General features: G+C 40.8%; 1 protein-coding gene across 4 annotated transcripts in view; it reads right to left on the bottom strand.

Annotated features, from left to right (window-relative positions):
• Positions 1–22,312, bottom strand: part of LOC130920622 (uncharacterized) — a 70,857-nt gene extending 48,545 nt beyond the window's left edge. For all 4 annotated transcript variants that reach the window (XM_057843971.1, XM_057843979.1, XM_057843988.1 and 1 more), the window contains exons 1-10: positions 22,089–22,312; positions 18,641–18,818; positions 18,280–18,466; positions 10,656–10,958; positions 6,173–7,997; positions 4,807–4,977; positions 3,421–3,594; positions 2,727–2,900; positions 2,204–2,377; positions 1,805–1,978 (exon numbers count right to left, since the gene is read on the bottom strand). In XM_057843971.1, coding sequence (XP_057699954.1) covers positions 1,805–1,978; positions 2,204–2,377; positions 2,727–2,900; positions 3,421–3,594; positions 4,807–4,977; positions 6,173–7,997; positions 10,656–10,911 — 2,948 coding nt within the window. In that variant the 5' untranslated portion in view covers positions 10,912–10,958; positions 18,280–18,466; positions 18,641–18,818; positions 22,089–22,312. The remainder of the gene's footprint in view (positions 1–1,804; positions 1,979–2,203; positions 2,378–2,726; positions 2,901–3,420; positions 3,595–4,806; positions 4,978–6,172; positions 7,998–10,655; positions 10,959–18,279; positions 18,467–18,640; positions 18,819–22,088) is intronic.
• Positions 22,313–22,553: the final 241 nt, after the last annotated feature.

The raw sequence follows: 22,553 nt of genomic DNA, 5'->3' as shown, positions 1-22,553 counted from the left end.
AGTAACGATTGTCCAATCCTCATTGACGCGGCACCCTTGGCGTGCCCTTCTGTGACGCCCACACCGCCCGTGTGTGCAGTGTTGCCAAAAGTGTTGCACAATTCTATTCTCAAAGACTCGGCGCGGGAGAAAAATGCACTGAGCAGCTTGATCAAATTTGGGCTACTATTGACAAAATTCTGCGGTTTAGGAAGGAATCGTTTTAACGGTTAATTTTTCACAGTTTTAACTGTTAAACTGGAACATCAACAGGGGCAGACTTGAGGGGGGCGGGTTATTACAGTGCAGTCGCACCTGGACAGAGTTGGGTAGAAATGCGTTGCGTTTACTCTGTTAAATTTACTTGACTAACTTTTTCAAAAAAATGTACGTCTAAAACAATGGTTCTTGGACTGGGCTCAGTGAGTAAGCCTCAGGGGTCAGTGAAGGAACGCAGAGCCCTAATTTGTACACTGACTAAATCTAGGCAAAGTGGGGGTTTAGACCAGGTTTTGGACTGCTTTTGCCCTTAATTTACAGGCTTTATTCCTTTTCTTTCAACTGCTTGCCCTCTATCTAATGCAGGGCAGGGATCCCCATCTGCCGGGCCGCGAACCGGTACCGGTCCGTGACGCATTTGCTACCGGGCCGCACAGAAATAATAATTTATTAATGACGGCATTCTGGCCGAATTAACCCTGTGCCCCTGTTTAACACACCAATATCCCCGTCTACTCTAGATATGATACTACAGGATAGATTAGAATGTCGTCATAGAAATCCATTGATTGGACTGCTAGGTGTTTTGTGTATATGATATATCTATGGGCGCTTGTCCTTGATAATAACGTATTACAAGGCTGCGGGCGCAGCACATTTGTTCCCGGAAATAATTGGCCCCCACACGAGCGAAGATGACTGGAAAACAGACGCCTTTGGAGATATTTTTTATGGTGAAAAGGGCACCTGACTAGCCAGAAGATGAGCCTACAACCTCGAAGACCCACGAACGGTGAAGGAGTGGATTCGTAACCCGTTTGTGAATAAACCGAGTGATTCGAGCATGTCTGTGCAACAGGAGGATCAGCTTGTAGAGATCGCAAATGACGTCGACCTTAAACGTACATTTGAAACAACAACTCAACCGAGGTCCTGGATTTAAGTCATTCCGGAATATCCTGACACCGCAACGAGGGCACTGAAAACCTTGCTACAATTTCCATCATCGTATCTTTGTGAAGCGGGCTTCTTAATTAATGCTTAACTACAAGGCGAAGTTGTTAATGGTGAGAGAGCGGTGTGGAGTTGTTGTGTGCAGCTAACATGGCAGGATGTATCTGAGGAGAACTTTTCTACATGTCCTTCCATGATCAAATGTAAGTTATTCCTTTCTTTAAAGAAGGTTTGTAGTGTTTACTTTGGAATTGCTGCATTTGCGGCCATGTTTAACGTTACGCGCATCCTCAGAACCACATCGTTGCAATTTTTGATGGGTTGCAAAATTTTTCAGAACACCGGTCCGTGAAAAAAAGACCCAAATAACACCGGTCCATGGTGCAAAAAAGGTTGGGGACCCCTGATCTAATGGGAAGATAGATCGGTTTGCTCGACGGAAGGTTGACTCGCACTTGGTATGAGGAAGTATAACAGACCTAGAGGCAGCATGAACAGCATAGATATAGATACTTAATTGCGTCATTTTACGTCATGAAAATAGTATGTGATGCAATGATGTTACAATAAAATGAGAAAGTAGACATGAAAACAAAAAAAAGGAGCAGTGTGAAACTGTCGAAACTGATAAGCAAAATTGTTTGGATCCTACCAGACAGTCTTCAGGCTATAGCTGGGATCCTCCTTGATCTCCAATAAGACCCTCGCTCCTCTTTTTCCTATTTGATTGCCCTTGAGGTCCAGCTCTTCAAGATGTGAATGGTTTAACTTGAGAGCCTCAGCCAATGACACACATCCCTCACCTGTTATCTTGCACTTTAACAGCCTGCAACAAATGAGGTAATTGCCTGAAGTCAAGAAGGGAACCAGGTTAAAGTGACAAAGGTTCTGCTGAAAGTAGCATCGTGCCTGCCTTTTCCTTGACTAATACAGGGTTTATTAAAAACATTTTTGGGACATAATTTATGAGAGTTGCTGGTAATGGCAGCAGGGATTCCTTTGAATAGTCAATGGGATCCATGGAAGATTATGAACTGTTAGAGCTCCTTACTTGAGGACTTTTAAGATACAGTGTGGGCTGGCCAGTCCTTTCGAGAGGATCTCGACCCCCTCTTCTGATAATCCGTTGAAGCTCAGTTCCAGCTCTTGAAGATGGGAAGAGGTTACCTTCAGTGCCTCAGCCAATGAAATGCATCCTTGCTGTGTGATATTGCAATCCACCAGCCTGCAACAAATGAGTTAATTGCCTGAAGTCAAGAAGGGAACCTGCTTAAAGTGATGAAGGATCTGCTGAAAGTAACATTGTTGCCTTTTCCTCGACTAATACAGGGTTGATGTGCGTCATTAAAAAGCATTTAAAGTCATTAACAGTTTTTTTTTGGGGGGGGGGGTTCAAAATTCAGGCCTTAAGAAGCATTAAACTACTTGCTTGAGGAATTTAAAATTACGTAAAGCTGATGAGATTTTTTTTTTTTTATTACATAATTTATTAGAGTTGCTGCTAACAGCAGCAGTGATTCTTTTGATTAGTTGACCGGATTCATGAAAGATTACGAACTGAAGGACCTCCTTACTTGAGGACTTTTAAGATGCAGTGTGGGCTAGCCAGTCCTTTCGAGAGCATCTCAACCCCCTCATTCCACAAAACATTGTAGCTCAGGTCCAGCTCTTGAAGATGGGAGGGGGTTACCTTCAGTGCCTCAGCCAATGAAACACATCCTTCACTGGTGATCCCGCACTTGTAAAGACTGCAACAAATGAGATAATTGCCTGAAGTCGAGAAGGGAACCTGCTTAAAATGATGAAGGTTCTGCTGAAAGTAACATTGTGTCTCCCTTTTCCTTGACTAATACAGGTTTGATGAGGGGCATTAAAAAGAATTTAAAATGGCGGTATACTTGTATAGCGCTTTTCCAACTTTCAAAAAGTAGTTGGATGGCTCTCAAAGCCATCCAACTACTGGTGACGCAGCACCAGGAGCAATGTGGGGTTCAATATCTTGCTCAAGGATACCTAGGCGAGTTCATCGGGTGAAAGAACTGAACCCACATCCTCTGGGTTGGGGGACAGCTACTCTACTAATGAGCCATGCCACCCCCTAAAAGAATAAAATTTAGGGAAACTTGACTGTTAAAAAAAAACAAAAACTTTTTTTTTTTTTTTTTTTTTTTAAACATAATTTATGAGAGTTGCTGCTAACAGCAGCAGTGATTCTTTTGATTAGTTGACCGGATTCATGGAAGATTACGAACTGAAGGACCTCCTTACTTGAGGACTTTTAAGATGCAGTTTGGGCTGGCCAGTCCTTTCGAGAGGATCTCAACCCCTTCATCCGACAGATTGTTCCACCTCAGGTCTAGCTCTAGAAGATGGGAGGGGGTTACCTTCAGTGCCTCAGCCAATGAAACACATCCTTTACTGGTGATCTTGCAGTTTTTCAGCCTGCAACACATGAGATAATTGCCGGAAGTCAAGAAGGGAACCTGCTTAAGGTGATGACGGTTCTGCTGGAAGTAACATCATTGTGCTGTCCTCACAACACGTGACATGTGTTGCTCTACTGCCAGCGAACCAAAAAATGAAACTCTCCAGAGACAAGGCGTACTTTTCTTGGGTTTATGGAGATCTCAAATTGTTTGTTGGTAACTAAGATATAAATGAATACATTCAAAATGTAATACAATAATATCTTCCTACGTGTGAGTAGTTTAGCAGGAACAACAGAATGTCTCAGTGAAATCAATGGATAGTGAAAAAGTTCGCCTCAAAAACATTTTTTTTTTTTTAAAGAAAATGAGATAATTGCCTGAAGTCGGGAAAGGAACCTGAATAAATTGATGGAGGTTCTAATCAAAGTAAAATTATGACTGCCTTCGGGCCAAAATATACTGGCCGCGTTGACTGCGCATTGCGCAGTATTTCAAAAATTGGCAAAAAAACAAACAAACAAAAGAGTGGCTGCGCACAGCTGCGGTCCAGCAATTCCATCCCGTCAAGAGCTCTCGGGTAATCGGGCAGGAAAATGTGGCATTATAAACAACGACAAACACACGGAGTCTTTACTCATCAGAGAAGCAGAGAGAGAGGTGGACTTGATTTGACTGAACATTTTTTCCCGAATTTATTTGCTTTTACTATGAGTTTGTGGCACTATTTCTGTTTTAAATTACATACCTTGCATAATAACTCACCGTCAATCCTCATAGCTTCTGCTGCAGCTTCCTTTTTAATGATCTGCTGCATCATAAATCACATTGTGACATCCACGATAAAGCTTTTGTCCATGTTTGCAGGTGTTTTTACCGCGAATAAGCAACTGGGCTTTTGATTCCAGGCCTTGCTCCGCCCATTTTGACGGATGCGTGTCCGGCAAAAATAGAAAATAGTCTAAACCATCCGGCGGGTTCTGGCACGCCGGAGATGGTCCGCAGTCAGTCCGGAGCACTGACGCGGCCTCTACACTTTGAACAGTAGGATAAAATGGAAACGGATTGGGTTCAGCGCTATATCTTGCAAGACCCGGACCGAAGACGCGTCTGGTATATTTTGGCCGTTATTGTTGGCTAGTTGCAGCAGGATCTCATTAGATAAGTCAACCGTATCCAAGGAAGAGTATGAACTGGAGGTAGATTTCTAAGTGGAAAAGTTCCTTACTTGAGGACTTCTAGGTTGCAGTGTGGGCTGACCAGTCCTTTTGAGAGGATCTCGACTCCCTCGTCTGACAGATGGTTCGAGCTCAGGTCCAGATGCCTCAGGTTGGATGGAGAACTGAGAACGGAAGCCAGCAGGTGACAGCTGCCTTTGTCCAGGCGACAGTGTCTTAGACTGGAGAATACAGAAAGGAGGAAGTCGTGAGAGGAAGCCAAACCTAACTTCTGCTGACTTTAGTATGGTGCTTTGAATAATAATAAATTTTATTTCAAGACACAAAACAAGACAACAACAAAATAAAGAGCAAATGACAAAATCCAAAGACATTATGCATTTTCTTTTCCCGAGTTAATATCACCGACATTACTTGTGCTGGATGGACACAGTGTTTGTTTTGGATGTCGTCAAGAAGGACGTTCATCTCGTACAACCACGATGTGTGAATCGTAGTCGTTTTTTTTTTCATTTTTTTTTTTTCAAGATTATAGATTGGATTTAACCCAAATTTTGACCCATTTGAGATTTTTCAAGATTTTGGATCTCCTACTGTTTCAGGATGAACTTTAGGTAAACCTGTTACACTGACCCAGCTTTTTGTTTGCAATTTCTTACCGTCTTAAGTCAACAACTTAGTTAAGGCATTACACACATTGAAATTAGGGTTAGGCAACAATTAAATGTGTTCATCTCGAGTAATAGCATGAAGTCTTTGCAATGAATCACACTGTCATCATCACTTCAAAAGTAGCAATAGACGTGGTTATACTGTATAGTTATCTTTCCACTCGTCCAAACAGCCACGAGTCAACTTCGCCATCAGTGCCAACCTTTTCCGGTTTCTTAACTTACTCACTCCCAGACATTTTTTACAAACCATTGCTTTTTGTGCATTTACAATATTTTGGCTGATCTGTCAAGCACTAAAGGATATTGTGTTTCAATGCGACACAAACTTGAAAAAGAACAAGTCAATTCCAATCTTTCATCAGGAAAAGAAATGTTTCTACACTTTTCCATTTTTCAGTTATGAGCAGTTAAAAATCCTCAATTCTTGTTTCAAAATGTTTTGGAACTTAAGTGTTCCAAAAAACATGAACACATCTTTGGGAGTGAATGAGTTAATTTTTTTTGTTTTCAGATTTGTTGTCACGTTTTCCTGTAAGCAATTCTTTTTTAATTTGATTTTTTTTGTGTGTGAGTTCCATTGTTATTATTATTATTATTATTTTAATTAATCTGTTTTGTGATTTTTTTAAAATGTTTTGTCATTTTTAGTTGTTTTGTTTGTGTTTTGTGCACTTGTTCTTGGATTTGCCATTGTGCTTTTGGAATTTTTGGACTCCACTTTATTTCACTTTGGAGCACATACTCTGATGTTTGAGAAGCCTTGACCACCAACAGCAGCTTTTCGAGCCCCAAAGGCGATCCGGAGTAGTTGGCAAGATGAAAGGACTTCATGGTTTTGTCGTCCGTAAGTAAGAAGAAGGCCAGGGCTGACCACATTTCATTTGACATTTGATCCCAGGACAGACGTCTTGAAGCTAATTCCTGCTGGATCTGCTTCAGCAAGGAGTCGTCCTTCAGCTCGTTTAGGCAGTAGAACAAGTTGACATTCTTTTCTGGAGTGTTCTGTTTGATCCTTTCCTTGATCAACTCGACTGTGTTTGACTTGCTTTGCCCGCAGTCCTGAGGAGCCTGCAGCAGTTCCCCCACTAGTTCCTGGTTGCATGGCAAGGAAAGGCCTAGGAGGAAGCGGAGGAACATGTCCAGGTTTCCTTCACTTTCTGAGGCTTTTTGCAGAGCTGATTTGTGGACCTCAGTGATTGTCTTCTGCTTAAAAGGCATGAATATTTTTTTCCATACTGAATCATCCAATATGTTCTTTTTGTCCTGGAAGAGGCTCATCATCACGTACAATGCAGCCAGATACTCTTGGATGGTCAGATGAATGAACTGAAACATCTTCTGTTTCTTTCTCCTGAGCGGAGGGACCTCCTTAAAGACCTCAGTGAATATTCCAGAGTGTTTTGCAGCTTGGCCGTAATCAAAACCGCTGTCCGCCAGGTCCTTCTCGTAGAAGATCTGACAGTTATTCATGGTGTGGTCAAATGCCAGCTTGGCGAGCGCTTTCATGTCAGGGATGTACTCCGCTGTATTTCTCTCCTCGGAGTTTTCTAGGTGATGACCTATTAGCGCTGAGTACATGTCAGTCAGCGTTGTGGGAAGCTCTCCCTCCTTCCTTTTGTCCAAATGATCCTGAAGAACTATTGCGGTGAGCCAGCAGAAAATGGGAATGTGGCACATGATGTAGATGGTGCGAGATTTCCGAATGTGCTCAATGACGTGCTCCTTATTTGGGAACCTTTTCCTGAAGTACTCCAACCTCTGAGAATCGGTGAATCCTCTCACCTCTGTTCGGCTGTCGATAAAGTCGGAGTGGATATCGGGGGCCGACGCGGGTCGCGTGGTAATCCAAACCCGGGCACAAGGAAGCAGATTCCCTTTGATGAGATACGCCAGCAGTACCTCCAGCGGGTAGGTTTCCCTCACATCCATGTCCACTTTCCTCACTTTCTTCAAGTCGATTTTGAAGTTGCACTCGTCCAGTCCGTCGAGGATAAACAAGATCTTAATCCCGCTGCTTTCAAAGTCCTGCTTCCCAGAAGTTTGCAGATAGATAAATATCTCGTTCAGTCTCTCGCGCATGTGACTGTCTCCGTAGGCAAAAGTTTGGATCAGTTCGGCCAACGTAAAGCTCTCCCCTTTCTCCATGTTTAACTCGCGGAAAGTGAAAGGAAATATGAAGTCCACGTCCTGGTTAGTATTACCGCTGGCCCAGTCTGACACAAACTTTTGAATCAGGAAGGTTTTTCCTATTCCCGCGAAGCCGACGGTGAGCATCGTGCGTATCGGTCGCCGGTTCCCGTCGGGGCTTTTGAAGATGTCGCACGGCAGGATAGATCGCTTGCCCGCGGCGTCACACGTCTCCATCTGGAGGACCTCGTGCCGCCCCTCTGGGCTGACGTCTGCCCCGTAGGTGACGTCTAGCTGCGTGTAGACGTCCTCCAGGGGCTGCTGCTGCCTGCGCTCGATGTTGCCCTCAGAAGCAAACCTGTATAAAGGCCGCAGGTTGTCTTGGAGCTCCCTCTTCAATCTGGCAATCTGATCGTCATCGTGGACGGAGAAGTCGGCGCCTGCAAGAAAGCAGCAGTGACAGCAGTTTAGGACAAAACAGTTCCATTCCACACCTAAATATTTATTGATAGATTATGACGTTACATTATTATTAGGGCTGTCAAACGATTAACATTTTTAATCGATTTAATTACAGCTTAAAATTTAATTAATCGTAATTAATCGCAATTCAAACCATCTATAAAATATGCCATCATTTTCTGTAAATTATATTTATATTCTGTAAAATAAATTGTTGGAATGGAAAGATAAGACACAAGATGGATGTATACATTCAACATACGGTACACAAGGACTGTATTTGTTTATTATAACAATAAATCACGGACTTTCTTTAGCATGATCTTGATCACATATACAGTGGGGCAAATAAGTATTTAGTCAACCACTAATTGTGCAAGTTCTCCCACTTGAAAATATTAGAGAGGCCTGTAATTGTCAACATGGGTAAACCTCAACCATTAAGGCCAGAATGTGGGAAAAAAAACAACAGAAAATCACATTGTTTGATTTTTGAGAATTTGTTTGCAAATAATGGTGGAAAATAAGTATTTGGTCAATACCAAAAGTTCATCTCAAAACTTTGTTATGTACCCTTTGTTGGCAATAACGGAGGCCAAACGTTTTCTGTAACTCTTCTCATGCTTTTCACACAATGCTGCTGGAATTTTGGCCCATTTCTCCATGCAGATCTCCTCTAGAGCAGTGATGTTTTGGGGCTGTCGTTGGGCAACACAGACTTTCAACTCCCTCCTCACCAAAAATCCCAGAACCACACAGGGGGACCTAATGCATGACCTACAGAGAGCTAGGACCACAGTAACAAAGGCTATTATCCCTGCGCTGCCAGGGACTCAAATCCTGCACTGCCAGACGAGTCCCCCTGCTGAAGAAAGTCCATGTCCAGGCCCGTCTGCGGTTCGCTAGAGAGCATTTGGATGATCCAGAAGAGGACTGGGAGAATGTGTTATGGCCTGGACATGTACTTTCTTCAGCAGAGTCCCTGGTGTGACTCCCTAATACTCCCTGAGTATTAAGACGATCGGATTGAAATATCATTTTTTTCCACTGGTATTAATAAATAAAGAATCCAGTCTGCTCCTCTGTCGTCCCCTCGTCTCAGAACGTCAAATGCTGACGAGAAATAATTGTTTGCTCTTGACAATGTCACCTTTCAACTCTCATTAGTCTGTTAAGAAAAATGGAGATATATTGCTACGTTAACCGTGCCCGCTTGCGTTGTTTTTGGGCGCTTGAGTGGCACGGGATGGACGGACCAACCAACCAACCAACACCCGACATTCTCTGATACGAAAAAAATAAAACACTCGGTGGTCAAGACACTCTGATTGGTCGTGCGCGATGTCAGACGCTGCCGCTTGCGCAACTCCCTCCCACCCAAGTCCCGACTCCCAACTTCCTTAAGAACTAATCAGTGCAGAAGGTGATTGGTTCGGTCTCATTCCTCCAAACAATTTGTTCAAAAAGAACGAATCGTTCACGACCAATACAGCAGTAGCTCCAACGGCTGAGAGGGTGAGAGGTAGAGCCAGAGGCATGAACAGACCCCTCCCAGATGTAAAAGATGACGTTTCATTTCATCGAAATGAATAGAAAGTGTGAGTTTTCAATTTTCGTGACAATAATGTGGATTGTTTACAAGCTATTGTCAAAAAGTGCCATTTTTGGAATGCAAATGACACCGTGCTTATTTGCTCAACCTCGATGTGCAGTATGTCAAATCGAAGCTAAGATATTCAACTTTTTTGATCAGTTGTCAAAACCTTACTGAGACTTATAGTTGATCAGTCATCAAGCAATGTGTGTGATTTTCCATATTTAGCATGTGAAATTCTTTTGACTTAAGCTAGTGACGATACTTTCAAAAATGTAAGAAATTTAGGGAAAAAAGTTAATGACGATTGAAGATCTAGGATTAAAAATATGTGCAACGCAACAAGGCACCGTTTTTTGGGGCGGTTTATAAATACTCATGGAAAAATCAAACCCTTATTTCACAAAAATTGCTCGGAGTGTAAAGGGTTAAAATGAGAGAAACCTCTCCCGGTCTTTGAGATGCGGAGACCCCTTTCATTGTAGAAACACGCTAATGATTAGTTGGAGAAGTGATTCAATTTTATGATGTCCCACATGTAATTTATTTTAGGTGAACTGGTTTCTATTCATATAAACTGCTGCCATGTGGTGAAAAGTAAATAAATAAATCAATGTACGGTTAAACTGATATATGACTTTTTTTTTTTGTTAAGAACTAGGGATTTATTTTTAATTCTTATTCATTTCTGATGTTCCTCATGTGTGGCTCAAAATGACCTCATCCATTGCTCCGGTGATGCATTCCAAAGAAATAAATGAGATGAGGAAGGGCTATTGATGAGATCTCGATAAGAGCTCACCATTCTCAGATATGTCTAAGATGAAAAAGAGAAACAAAGTCCATCTATTGTTCCTAAGGGCCTCTTAAGAGCAACAGAGCGGCAACAAATGATCACAAAATGAGAAGCAACAGTTATGTCTCAGGAGTTGAGATTGGGAAATAGATGAGCAACAAAGTTTTTGCTACGGGTCATTTCATGGTTAACTTCCGTTTTCAAATCACCTGCTTTCTACCACAGGAAGCTACGTCAGGGACTAACCTTTTATCTTCAGTCTTTCACTGCGCAGGTTATGGGCCAAATTGTTGTTCCCGATCTCCTCCAGAAGCATGATGGTCTGGTCAAGAGTGTTCTCGCCATGCTTCTTTATCAGCTCGTCAGCAATGTACGCCCGGCGGTCCTTTTCCCGTACGCTTAGAGGCAGGTCCGTATAGAACCTGAATTCCTCGAAGTCTTTCTCCCCCAGCTCCTTCAGCGTGTTCAACAGCAGCTCCCTATGTCCGCTCTCCAGAGCCATCCTTCGGACTCATATAAACGTGAGGGAGTTGACCGTCGATCAGGTATCTGCAGACAACAACTTTTATTGACTTACTAATTGTAACTTGAGCTCATAAACCGTTTGAGTGACTTGACGCAAAACACAAATGTCAGGTTAATCTTCTTCATTCCTTTTAGCAGTGGGCAAATGTAACGAAGAAAAAGTATCTTTCATTACTGTACATAAGTACATTTTTGTGTATCTATACTTGAGTACAAATATGAAGTGGTACTTTTTACTTTTAATTCAATACATTTTACATCAGATATACAGTATGTACTTTTTACTCCGGCACTTTTCAAATTGTCGCCTGGATTACACGTTACTTTTGATTGTTTTTTTCTCATTGTGAATTGATCGTTTTCATGACTTTGGCGCAATCGATAAGCCCCATGCAACTATACCTTAACTGAGCACCTACGGTACGGAGATGAGTGATCTTAGTGTCCATCCCCACAACCCCGTACTGTCTGATCATTTTCTAATTACCTTTCAGTTTGTGCTTCAAGATAATCCGCCACTAGTGACTAGAACTCAGATGAAAAGGACATTATGTGATCGCTCTGTTTCAGAGTATAAACAGATAATTCAGCCTATATTTGCCTCCATGTCATCTAATTATGAAGGAATAATGTCCGGCCTTGCTGTTAATGACGAGTTTGTTGATCGTGTTATGTTTACGCTTCGTACTACCCTCGATGTCGTCGCTCCCCCCAAATTAAAGTTTGTCAAGCCAAGACGAGCCTCTCCCTGGTATAATGCTGAAACACGCTCTCTTAAATAATCGACACGGAAATTAGAAAGACTTTGGCGCCGTTCCAACACAGAGCACACTCTCTCTGCCTGGAAACACAGTTTAGTGACATATAAGCAGGCTTTGCGTACGGCTAAAACCAGATATTACTCATCCTTAATAGATGAAAACAAAAATAATCCTAGGTTTCTGTTCAGCACTGTAGCAAGGCTGACAAACAGTCACAGCTCAATAGAACCTTATATCCCAACCACCCTTAGCTGTGATAAAGTTTTTTAACAATAAAATCGCAACTATTACAAATAAAATCAATGAATCACTTCCAGTTATTGGGTCTGATAAAGTGCAGACAAAGAATTCACAATCTCCTATGAACCCCTCTAAAATATTAAATAACTTTACCACTGTAGACCAAATCGATGTAATTTCAATTATAATGTCCTCCAAACCATCAACGTGCCTCCTAGACCCGATCCCAACCAAACTTTTTAGAGAGACCCTGCCTCTATTGACATTATCTTAAATATAATAAATACCTCATTAGTTACTGGCTACGTGCCGCAGTCCTTTAAATATGCAGTTATTAAATCGCTCTTGAAAAAACCTACTCTTGATCCTGATATTTTGGCCAATTATAGACCTATTTCTAACTTACCATTTCTCTCCAAAGTCCTTGAAAGAGTGGTAATCAAACAGCTCTGTCAGTACCTACAGGCCAATAGTTTATTTGACCATTACCAGTCTGGCTTTCGAGCTCATCATAGCACTGAAACTGCATTAGTTAAAGTAACTAATGACTTGTTACTTGCCGCTGATGTTGGATTAGTCTCGATCCTGGTTCTGTTGGACCTGAGTGCAGCCTTTGACACAATCGACCATAATATCTTATTGCAGAGACTAGAATGTGACATAGGCATTAGAGGAGCAGCCCTCTGCTGGTTTAAATCATATTTATCTAATAGGTACTAGTTTGTCAATGTAAACCAGCAATCATCATCGTACTCTAGAGTTAGTTATGGTGTGCCGCAAGGTTCGGTCCTCGGGCCCATCTTGTTTACGCTGTATATGCTTCCTCTAGGTAATATCATCAGAAAATATAGCATTAACTTTCATTGTTACGCTGACGACACACAACTGTATTTATCATTTAAACCTGAGCAGGTCAGGCAAGTGGAAAAACTAAGCACCTGCGTCCGAGATATAAATACCTGGATGAGCACTAACTATCTTCTACTTAACCCTGAAAAGACAGAAGTCCTTATAATAGGCCCGAAAGTGTGAGAGACTCTTTAGCTGCCCAGATAGTCACTCTGGACAAGATAATTGTAGCGTCCAGCACCACAGTTAAAAACCTAGGAGTTTTATTTAACCCTGACTTATCGTTTAAAGCACATATTAAACAAACCTGTAGAACGGCTTTCTTTCACCTGCGCAACATCGCCAAAATTAGAAATATTTTATCTAAACAGCAAGGTTATCTAGACAGCAAGGTTAACCAGTCTCTTGATCTCCTCAAGTTCATGTCTTCGCTTCCACCCTGTACCTGTCTCACCCGACAGGTGCCAGGGAAAGATGGCAACAAACCAACCAGCCTCTCCTGGAATTCTCTCGGGGCAAAGCCAAAGCACTACAACTCTGGAACTACACGGTATTATCCTTCTATCGAGGACGCCATGTTGGCGACACCAATATGATACGCACCGGGTCCAGGCTGTGACATTACAAAGACTGCTCTGTCCCAGCAAAAGCCAGGGCCCTATGGAGTACATTCTGTATGCTCAACAATCCCAGTGGTGATAAACAACAAAAAAAGGGCTAGATTGGTGAGAAATAAAAAACGCTCAATCAACTCTGCCAACCTGTTAAGCATAGTATGTCATTCCCAAAACTCACCAGTGAATCCAGTCTGGCATCTCCAATTGGCTCTGCTAAATATCAGATCTTTAGCTGGCAAATCTTTCTTAATTAATGATTTTATCAGCAAACATAACCTTGAAATGATGTTCCTAACAGAAACTTGGTTAGATAAAGATAAGAGCTCTACAGTTCTGATTGAGGCAACCCCCACAAACTTCAGTTTCTTTAGTGCGCTAAGAACCCATAAGAAAGGAGGTGGGGTTGCCAGTGTGATCAGGGACAGTTTTCAATGCACGAATATTTCATGTGGTCAGTTTGATTCCTTTGAATATATTGTCATTCAGCTAAAAAGCCCTTGCAGAGCTGCCTTGGTAACAATTTACAGACCACCAAAGTATAACACAATGTTTTTTGATGAGTTTACCAAAATACTGTCTTCTATCTGCATGGACTTTGATTGTGTTGTTTTAGTGGGTGACTTTAACATTCATGTTGATAATCCTGAAGAAGGATGTGCTAGAGAGCTTTTAAATATTTTGGATACATTTGGTTTATCTCAGCATGTCACAGTTCCAACACATAACAGAGGGCACATACTGGACTTAATAATATCCAAAGGTCTTTACATCTCGAAGGTCACAGTGAATGATGTTGCTCTGTCTGATCACTACTGCATTATGTTTAAAATGACCACCCCGTCCATCCTCTGAAAAGGGAAACAGAGGTGATTAGGAAGCGTTATATAAGTGATAACACTTGTGCGTTATACACACAGGCCTATGCCTCGCCATTAACCCCTACAATAGCTCCAGTGGAAGAACTTGTAAATAGTTTCAGTTCCAGTGTGATGACCGTAATTGACACTATTGCCCCGATTAAGACAAAAACTTTGTCAAGAAAGAAGAGGTCACCCTGGAGAAATGCCATACTAGCTATAAAACAAAAGCAAGTTTGTAGACGAGCAGAACGCAGATGGCGAAAAAACAAACTCCTAGTTTTTTATGATATCTACAAAGAGAGTCTTCGCAAATACAACCAGGAACTGGAAAATGCTAGACAATCATATTTTTCAGAGATCATTAGTAGAAACACCAACAATACTCTCACACTATTTTCTGTTGTTGACAAACTGACAAACCCACAAGCATCAATACCTCAGGAATTGGCATCTGAGGTGTCCTGTAATAATTTCGCAGCACTCTTTACACACAAAGTACCGTATTGGCCCGAATATAAGACGACCTCGATTATAAGACGACCCCCTCTTTTTCAAGACTCAAGTTTGAAAAAAGACTTTTTGAACACCAAATTAATTTTTATACAGAAAATAATTACAATACATCTGAAACAAATGATTATAACAATATATTTGAGAGAAAAGGCATTTAATTTCGCATTCAAAACTTAATATCTGAACTATATAACTGTCACTGAAGTCTTGAAACACATCGGAAGAAGGAAAAACACTGCAATAAAATAATGCAAACAGTCATGACAGAACATTACTCCTCACAAACATCCTCTGCCTCGCTATGCTCCGAGTCACTGTCCTCACTCCCATCCTCTGGCGTCGCGTTCAGCATTCGATTCATTGATGACTGGCGCCATCCAGCGTCGTGAATGGGTATATGTCTAGGCCGCAGTTTTTTTTTATTTTTTTTTATTTTTTTTTTTTAGGCCGCAGTTATAAGACGTCCCCCAGGTTTTCATTCTTACTTTAATGCAAAAAACACCGTCTTATATTCGGGCCAATACGGTACTAAAGATTAGACAGACTGTGTGCACTCCAGATTAACAAATATTACACTAAACGCCTCCCAAAATGTCCCCCACGTCAATCTTAGACAGTTTAGCCTCTTGGACTATGCCACTTTAACAGAAATTGTGTCAAAATTAAAGCCCACAACATGCTGCCTTGACATCCTTCCTTCAAACTTTTTCAAAACTGTTTTTCATTGCATAGCCCCAGACATACTTCAGATTATAAATACTTCCCTCCAAACAGGAGAGTTTCCTCAGACTTTAAAAACTGCAGTGATAAAACCTCTCCTAAAAAAAAAAACCTAATTTGGCTGCCTCAACCATTAGTAATTACAGGCCAATATCAAATCTGACATTCCTGAGGAAAATTATCGAAAGAGTTGTGTTTGAACAGATCCAGACTTTTATGATGCAAAATAATCTTTAATTAAAATAATCTCCGCGACCCTCGTGAGGAAAAGCGGCATGGAAAATGAATGAATGAATGAATAATCTTTTTAACTCATTTCAGTCTGGATTTCGGCCACAACACAGCACCGAGACCGTGCTTATCAAAGTCCTAAATGATATTCATCGGAATACCGATGCAGGCAAATCATCTGTTCTGCTACTATTGGATCTCAGCGCCGCATTTGACATGGTTGATCACAACATACTACTCAACAGATTGGAACAGTGGGTAGGGCTTACTGACACTATTCTTCAGTGGTTCACATCCTATTTACATGATAGGGATTTCTTTGTGTCAATTGGAAACTATCAGTCAGAACGAACCAAATTCACGTGTGGAGTCCCTCAAGGGTCAATTCTTGGACCACTCTTATTTAAAATCTATATGCTTCCGTTAGCTCAGATAATGGAACAGTATGACATCTCCTATCACGCCTATGCAGATGACACACAACTGTACATTTCTGTGTCCCCACATGATTATAGTCCCTTAGTCTCCCTGAGTAAATGCATTCATCAAATCAATGAATGGATGTGCCAGAATTTTCTCCAGTTAAATGTGGAGAAGACAGAGGTGATCATTTTTGGGCCAAAAGAGGAAAGGTCAAAGATAAGCAGCCAACTTAGCACAATGTCACTTACAGCTACAAATCAAGTCAGAAACCTTGGCGTAATTATTGACTCAGACCTAAAATTTGATAGCCATCTAAAGTCCGTCACTAAATCCGCTTATTACCACCTAAAAAATATAACCAGAATTAACTCTTTCACTCCCAGCCATTTTCACCAGAGCAAGGCCGTCCGCTCCCGGCCGTTTTTTCTGGATTTTGACTTATTTTGCGAGGCCCACAGAAAATTCTGTTCTATTGCGATATAAACTTTGAACCCACCAAAAGAAAGATTAGACTCTCTTCTTTCAGCAGAAAAAAAAAGTAAGTTCGTATCTTGTTCCATTCTTTAGAAATCAGCATTAGAAAATAGCTTAGTTTGAGCAATTTTCCCATTTCTGATGAAAAAACGGAGAAAATGAGCTTTTTGTAAACGCATACATTTCAAACATAACTTTGACATTAGCAAAGCTATTTTTTGCATGAGTTACATCCCAAACATCTGAATAATGTTTGCCTTTTACAAAATAACATGAACAACCAGCCAAATAGAGCTTTTGATAGCAAAGTAGCAATTTATTCACACATGACTACTGAGAGATGACGGTTTGTCGCCGAGATGACGTCGTTGTCGCCATGTCAGCCGTGTGAACTTTTCCCTCATCGTTGTCTGTCTCACAAAGATGGAATATTTTTGCATTTCTACGGGGTCTGCTTGGCGAGTCCCTCCACGGGGGGGTTTCACTCGTTTTGCATGATCGTCCAGCGCCAGGCGTCCCAGGCGTCCTCTCGTTGTTTTGTCCGGTCGGAGCGCCGCCTGTGCTCCTCTGCCAGCGCTCTAACAATGCTGGCCGGCCGTTCACTGCTGATGAATCGGCTTGCCTGGTCATCCAAAATGCGCTATTGCCCTCCAGTGGCCAGTTTTATTGCTTTAAAATTGGTTTGGAGCGTTGTTCTTTGTTTCTCAGTTAGAGCGGAAGCGATATATGCTTCTTATTAAAAAAAACGCAAAAGACGTATAAATACGTAACCGGGACACTGAAGCATTTGGAAATAGAACGTATTTATACGGTTCCGGGAGCGAATGAGTTAAGGGGCTTCTGACTCAACAAGACATGGAAAAACTGATGCATGCATTCATTTTCAGCAGATTGGACTACTGCAACGGTATATTTACCGGTCTTGATAAAAAATCAGTCAGGAAGCTGCAGCTAGTACAGAATGCTGCAGCCAGAGTCCTCACAAATACAAGGAAGCTGGACCACATTACACCGGTTTTGAAATCGCTACACTGGCTTCCAGTGAGTCAAAGGATGGACTATATAACACTACTGCTTGTCTACAAAACACTTAATGGCCTTGGACCAAAATACATGCTTGACTTGTTAGATTCCTATGAGACATCTAGACCCCTAAGGTCGTCTGGAACGGGTCTTCTGCATGTTCCAAGAACAAGAACCAAGCAGGGTGAGGCAGCATTTAGTTATTATGCTCCTCACCTCTGGAACAAGTTACCCGAACGTCTGAAGTATGCTCAAACTGTTAGCTCCTTTAAATCAGGGCTAAAAACGCTTTTGTTTAGCACTGCATATCCATAACTGTCTATATATTTCAATCTACCTGCCTTCTATTCCTCTTGTGCTTATCTCCATTGCTGATTTCAATGATTATTAGTAGTAGTAGTTTTTGCTTTATTTTTATTTTATTTTTATTTATTCATTTTTATTCTGTGATCAAATGCGATCTTTTGTCTTGGTTTTTACGTTGTGTTGATTTAAATGTGATTTTTATGGTCTTCATGTGATGTAAAGCACTTTGAATTGCCTTGTGTTGAATTGTGCTATATAAATAAATTCGCCTTGCCTTACCGTAATAATGACACAACCAATCGATTACAGTAGACAACAATTCACCTACCACTATCTCTCTTTCTTTTTTCTTCCGTTGCCGTTTCACCTCCAGAAGGATAACTCCTCTTCAGTTTTTCCAACCAGACACGGTGGGTCATATACATAAGAATGGGGTTATTCACATGACATCATACCCTCTTCCGGGTGTGTATCCCTCTGTGAAACTCCATTGAGTTTATATGGACCACCAGGATCTACAAGGAAAAAACATTCCATTGTCAAAAGGTATGAAGATGATGAATAATTTCAACAAGGCAATATGTTGTCTTGCTAAATGTATACATATTTCGAACGGCACAAATGTAATCAACATTTCTAGATGAGGTGGGAACGGAAGCGAAGTAACGCTAATAATTCCAGCAACCTACTTGTATGGAAAGCCTATCCGGTGTGTTTGTGTCCGATCCCAATTCATTTTTTGCTTCGATACAAATGGAATCTTCTGAATGGTACAGTCTTCTTGGGAAACTAACGGTGTACATTTGCTTGGGAAACTAAAAGGTCCAAGGCATGGAAACTCGTGAGCCAGTTTATGTTGATTATTGCCTGAAAACAAAGGACACCGATTAATGGAAAAAAGAAACGTGTCGTCGTTGCAAGAATCATCCAATCATCTTTCTTCCTCCGCATAACCGTCAAACCCATCTAAGAATACTCCCAGACACAAAGTAGAACTGTGTCAGTCAAATATTGTCAAAATCTGCGCAGCCGTTTCAGCGTCCATAGGGAAAAAACATGCGAACCAAGGGCGTAGGTTTGGATGGGGACGGTAGGGACATAACACTAGCAACTTTTCAGGATGCTCAAATTGTCCCCACCAATTTTTATGCAACCTTATTTAGAGTATATTCAGTTCAGTTATAATTTATATAGATTGTCTTCCGATATTTGGTAATGCTAGGATTTACCCTACTATTGTTAAGTGAATTATTTTCATTATGTTCAGACCAACATTTGCCCCTTTTTAATTGCTGAATGTACCTGTCCATTTTCCCCCCTCAAACGCACCTTTGATTGGCTGATGACTTGAATCCATTTAAAATGTATTTGTATATTTAAAATGTATTTATTCATTTTATTTTTGTTATACCCTGACCCTGATTCATTTATTTAGACTGTCAAAGACAAATGTTTATTTTTTTTGCATTCCAGGATAGTTAGAGATAATGAGCAAGTTTGTATTAATTGTTTAGGTTATTATAATTTCAGTTATGTTCAAATATTGCAATTTAAATTTGCTAATAAAATCCAGACATTCTGGAAATTTTCAAAATGTTTCTATTGTTATTTTGAAAACAAGGGTTTCAATGGAACACTGCATCACCTGAACCAAGACACATGAACGTTAGTATAAGTCAATACAGATTTATTTTCCATTGATCATTTAGCCTATCAGTTTATTTGGTTCATCTTCGTGAGAAATGTAGCCCTGACCTCCGTCCACCCAATCTGTTTGGTCTTATTAATGTCCCGTCCCCAGCAAATGTGTACATGCAGGTTATGCGGTTATATCGTCCCTACCAACGATGAGACCAAACCTAGGCCCTTGATGCAAACATCCACACACACTCACACAGTTCCATTTATATACAGTATATGTAGTGTAAGTATAGATTCATTTGACTTTAGTTTTATTATGTATTGCACCTTATATGCACAAAATACATGTGCGGCCACTATTTGTCCGGTGATTAGCCTGTGTAAATATAATTTGACTGCAAAAAATGACAAGAATGGATTGGTATGGTATGGTTATACTCCAAGAAAAATAAGATCTCTGTAAAGTATGATATCGCCTATCCCTACCTCCCAGTCAAAATTAATTGGACATCTAGTGCCGTCAATGGCAGCCCACGAGTCGTCTGCTACTTTTTCCAACTGTCCAATGACTCGTGTGCATACTTTGTATGTTCAACCAAGGGCATAGGTTTGTATAGGGACAAAACACTACCAACTTTTCAGGATGCTAAAATTGTCCCCACCAACTTTGAAGCAACCTTATTTGCATAATATAATGTGTTCAGTTCTATAGGTCATTTAGATTGTCGTCCCATATGTTGCACGATAGAATTGACCCTACCATTATTAAGTGAATTATTTTCATTTCTTTCAGAATTACATTTACCCCTTTTTCACTTTCTGAATGAGCCAGTCCATGTTTTTCCTCAAACGGATGTTTTATTGACTGATGACTTCACCCCACCCCTATGCACACTCTCTCACAGTACAGAATCACGTTACATGCCTTCTCCGCCTGCTTCGAAGAGGAGGGATATTAGAAGCTTTTTTTTCCGGCCAGTGGTTACTGTAAGTAATGTCAAAAGTGAAAAGTTGGGAAAGGCAGCACTAATTTTGCTAATGAAAGTGTGACCTGCATCACAGTTTAGCATTAACATTACATTAAACTGTGTGAACTTTGCAACCTGAGTAGGGAGAAGCTGCTTCAGGAGCAGTGTTCTCCTGTATGTGTATTTTATACTATGTTAACAATTAAACTGAGAAATGTAGTGAACTCAGCTCAGCTGTAAGAAATGTAGTGGACCAAGGTTTACCACCTTCTTCCCAGTTTTCATTTTTACTTTGCTTACGTGGTCTTACAGCAGCCCAAAGGTGCTTTCATTTTTTGGTTGAGTTTGGCTGTGCTTGTGGACAAAAGGAGACGTGTTTTTCATGAAGGAAGCCTCCATTTTTATTTATTTTTGTTATTCCCGGACTAAGAAGTTTTTTTGTTATATTTAATTTATTTAGACGGGCAATTTTGAATGGTATTAAAACAAATGTTTATGTTTTGCATTCCTGGATAGTTAAGACATGATTAACAATGTTGTGTTTCTTTGAATGTTAATACACAAATTTGTGTTCAAATATTGCAATATAAATTTGCTGATGAAATAGAATAAAGTCGTGTTAGAAAATGTTTGAATCAGTGTCAATCTACTAGGAATAAATGAAATTATCTGCCAGAGCTTCAATTTTACTCGAATTCTTGAAATAAGGAAAAATAGCTAGCTGAAAATAAGCTTAACAGACTTATTTTAGACAAAAAGCTTCTCGATTTAAAAAAAAAAAAAAAAAAAAAAAAAAAACTAGTTTGTCAGAAACGTTCTTAATTCAAGAATAGGTATTGTTCAAAACATTATTTAAATGTTAATTTTTCTTGATTTGAGTGAAAACTTTTAGGTTTTTTGGACTTAATGAGAACAAATGGTAATATTTACTAAACGCAAGTGGAACAATCTGACACATTCATCTGTTAACTAGCCTTTAAAACTCAAAAACAGAAAATTATTCGACTAGATTTAAGAAACATCAGATTAACACGTTCTACTATAAATTTGCCGTGTGAAAATTAGTATAAATCAATACAGGTTTATTTTGCATTTATCATTTAGCTTATCAATTAATTAGGTTCTTATTGGTGAGAAATGTAGCCCTGACCGCCGTTCACATAGTCTGTTTGGTCTTATTATGTCCCGTTCCCAGCGAAAAGTGTACATCCAAGTTATGCTGTTATATCGTTCCTACCAATGCTGAAACCAAACCTACGCCCTTGTGTTCAACCAAGTATTTTATTCAACAAATAAACTGCTAACAAGGAAATGCACGGGGAAGCGCCAGTGGCGTGAGTACCCTTCTGAAGACAACAGGAAGTTGTGTAACTGATAACGAAACCGTTTCTCTCTAAAAAAGACGAAAAGAAAAGGAATATTCAAGCACATGATCGTAATCACGCATGACAAAAGGCTACCTGACCAAAGGAGCAACCTGTGGGCAAACTTTGGAACTAGCGACTCGCGCCTGAAAGAGAAAACTTACCCTGTCAGCCTTGTCGCGACGTTTCTTCCAGAGCGTGCGAGTGAAGACTATCTCAACTAGTCGACGGCACGCCGCAACTTGTGTGTTTTGCATTCAAGGAAGGGGAAGGGAGTCGAATTTATCCAACTCGGATAGTACCAGTTCTTGTGCGCTTGCCTTAATCCTTCATTAGTAATGCTGTAAGGAGGTGCGCCGAGCCTTCGAAGTGCGTGTCAAGTGATGAAGGGAAGTTGCCGCGAAGTGCTTGCATCATTTAGGGGAGGCTCCGAAAACGATGACGTCCGAAGCCTCGCTGCCCAGCAGTACCACGTGATTGCCTCAGTGAGTGCTTTCAATTTGACAGCCCGCTACAGGATATCAAGGGCGTAGTTTTGGTCTCAACCAGTGGCGTCGTTAGGGGTGTTTGAGGTTGGCTTCAGCCCCCCTAAAATATTCTTAAAGCAGTAATGTGAAGTAAGGTTGGCC

Source organism: Corythoichthys intestinalis, chromosome 1 (assembly GCF_030265065.1).
Source record: "Corythoichthys intestinalis isolate RoL2023-P3 chromosome 1, ASM3026506v1, whole genome shotgun sequence".
In the NCBI taxonomy this organism is placed as follows: Eukaryota; Metazoa; Chordata; class Actinopteri; order Syngnathiformes; family Syngnathidae; genus Corythoichthys; species Corythoichthys intestinalis.
Note: the sequence above shows the minus strand (reverse complement) of the source record. Positions and strands in the feature narration are given on the sequence as shown.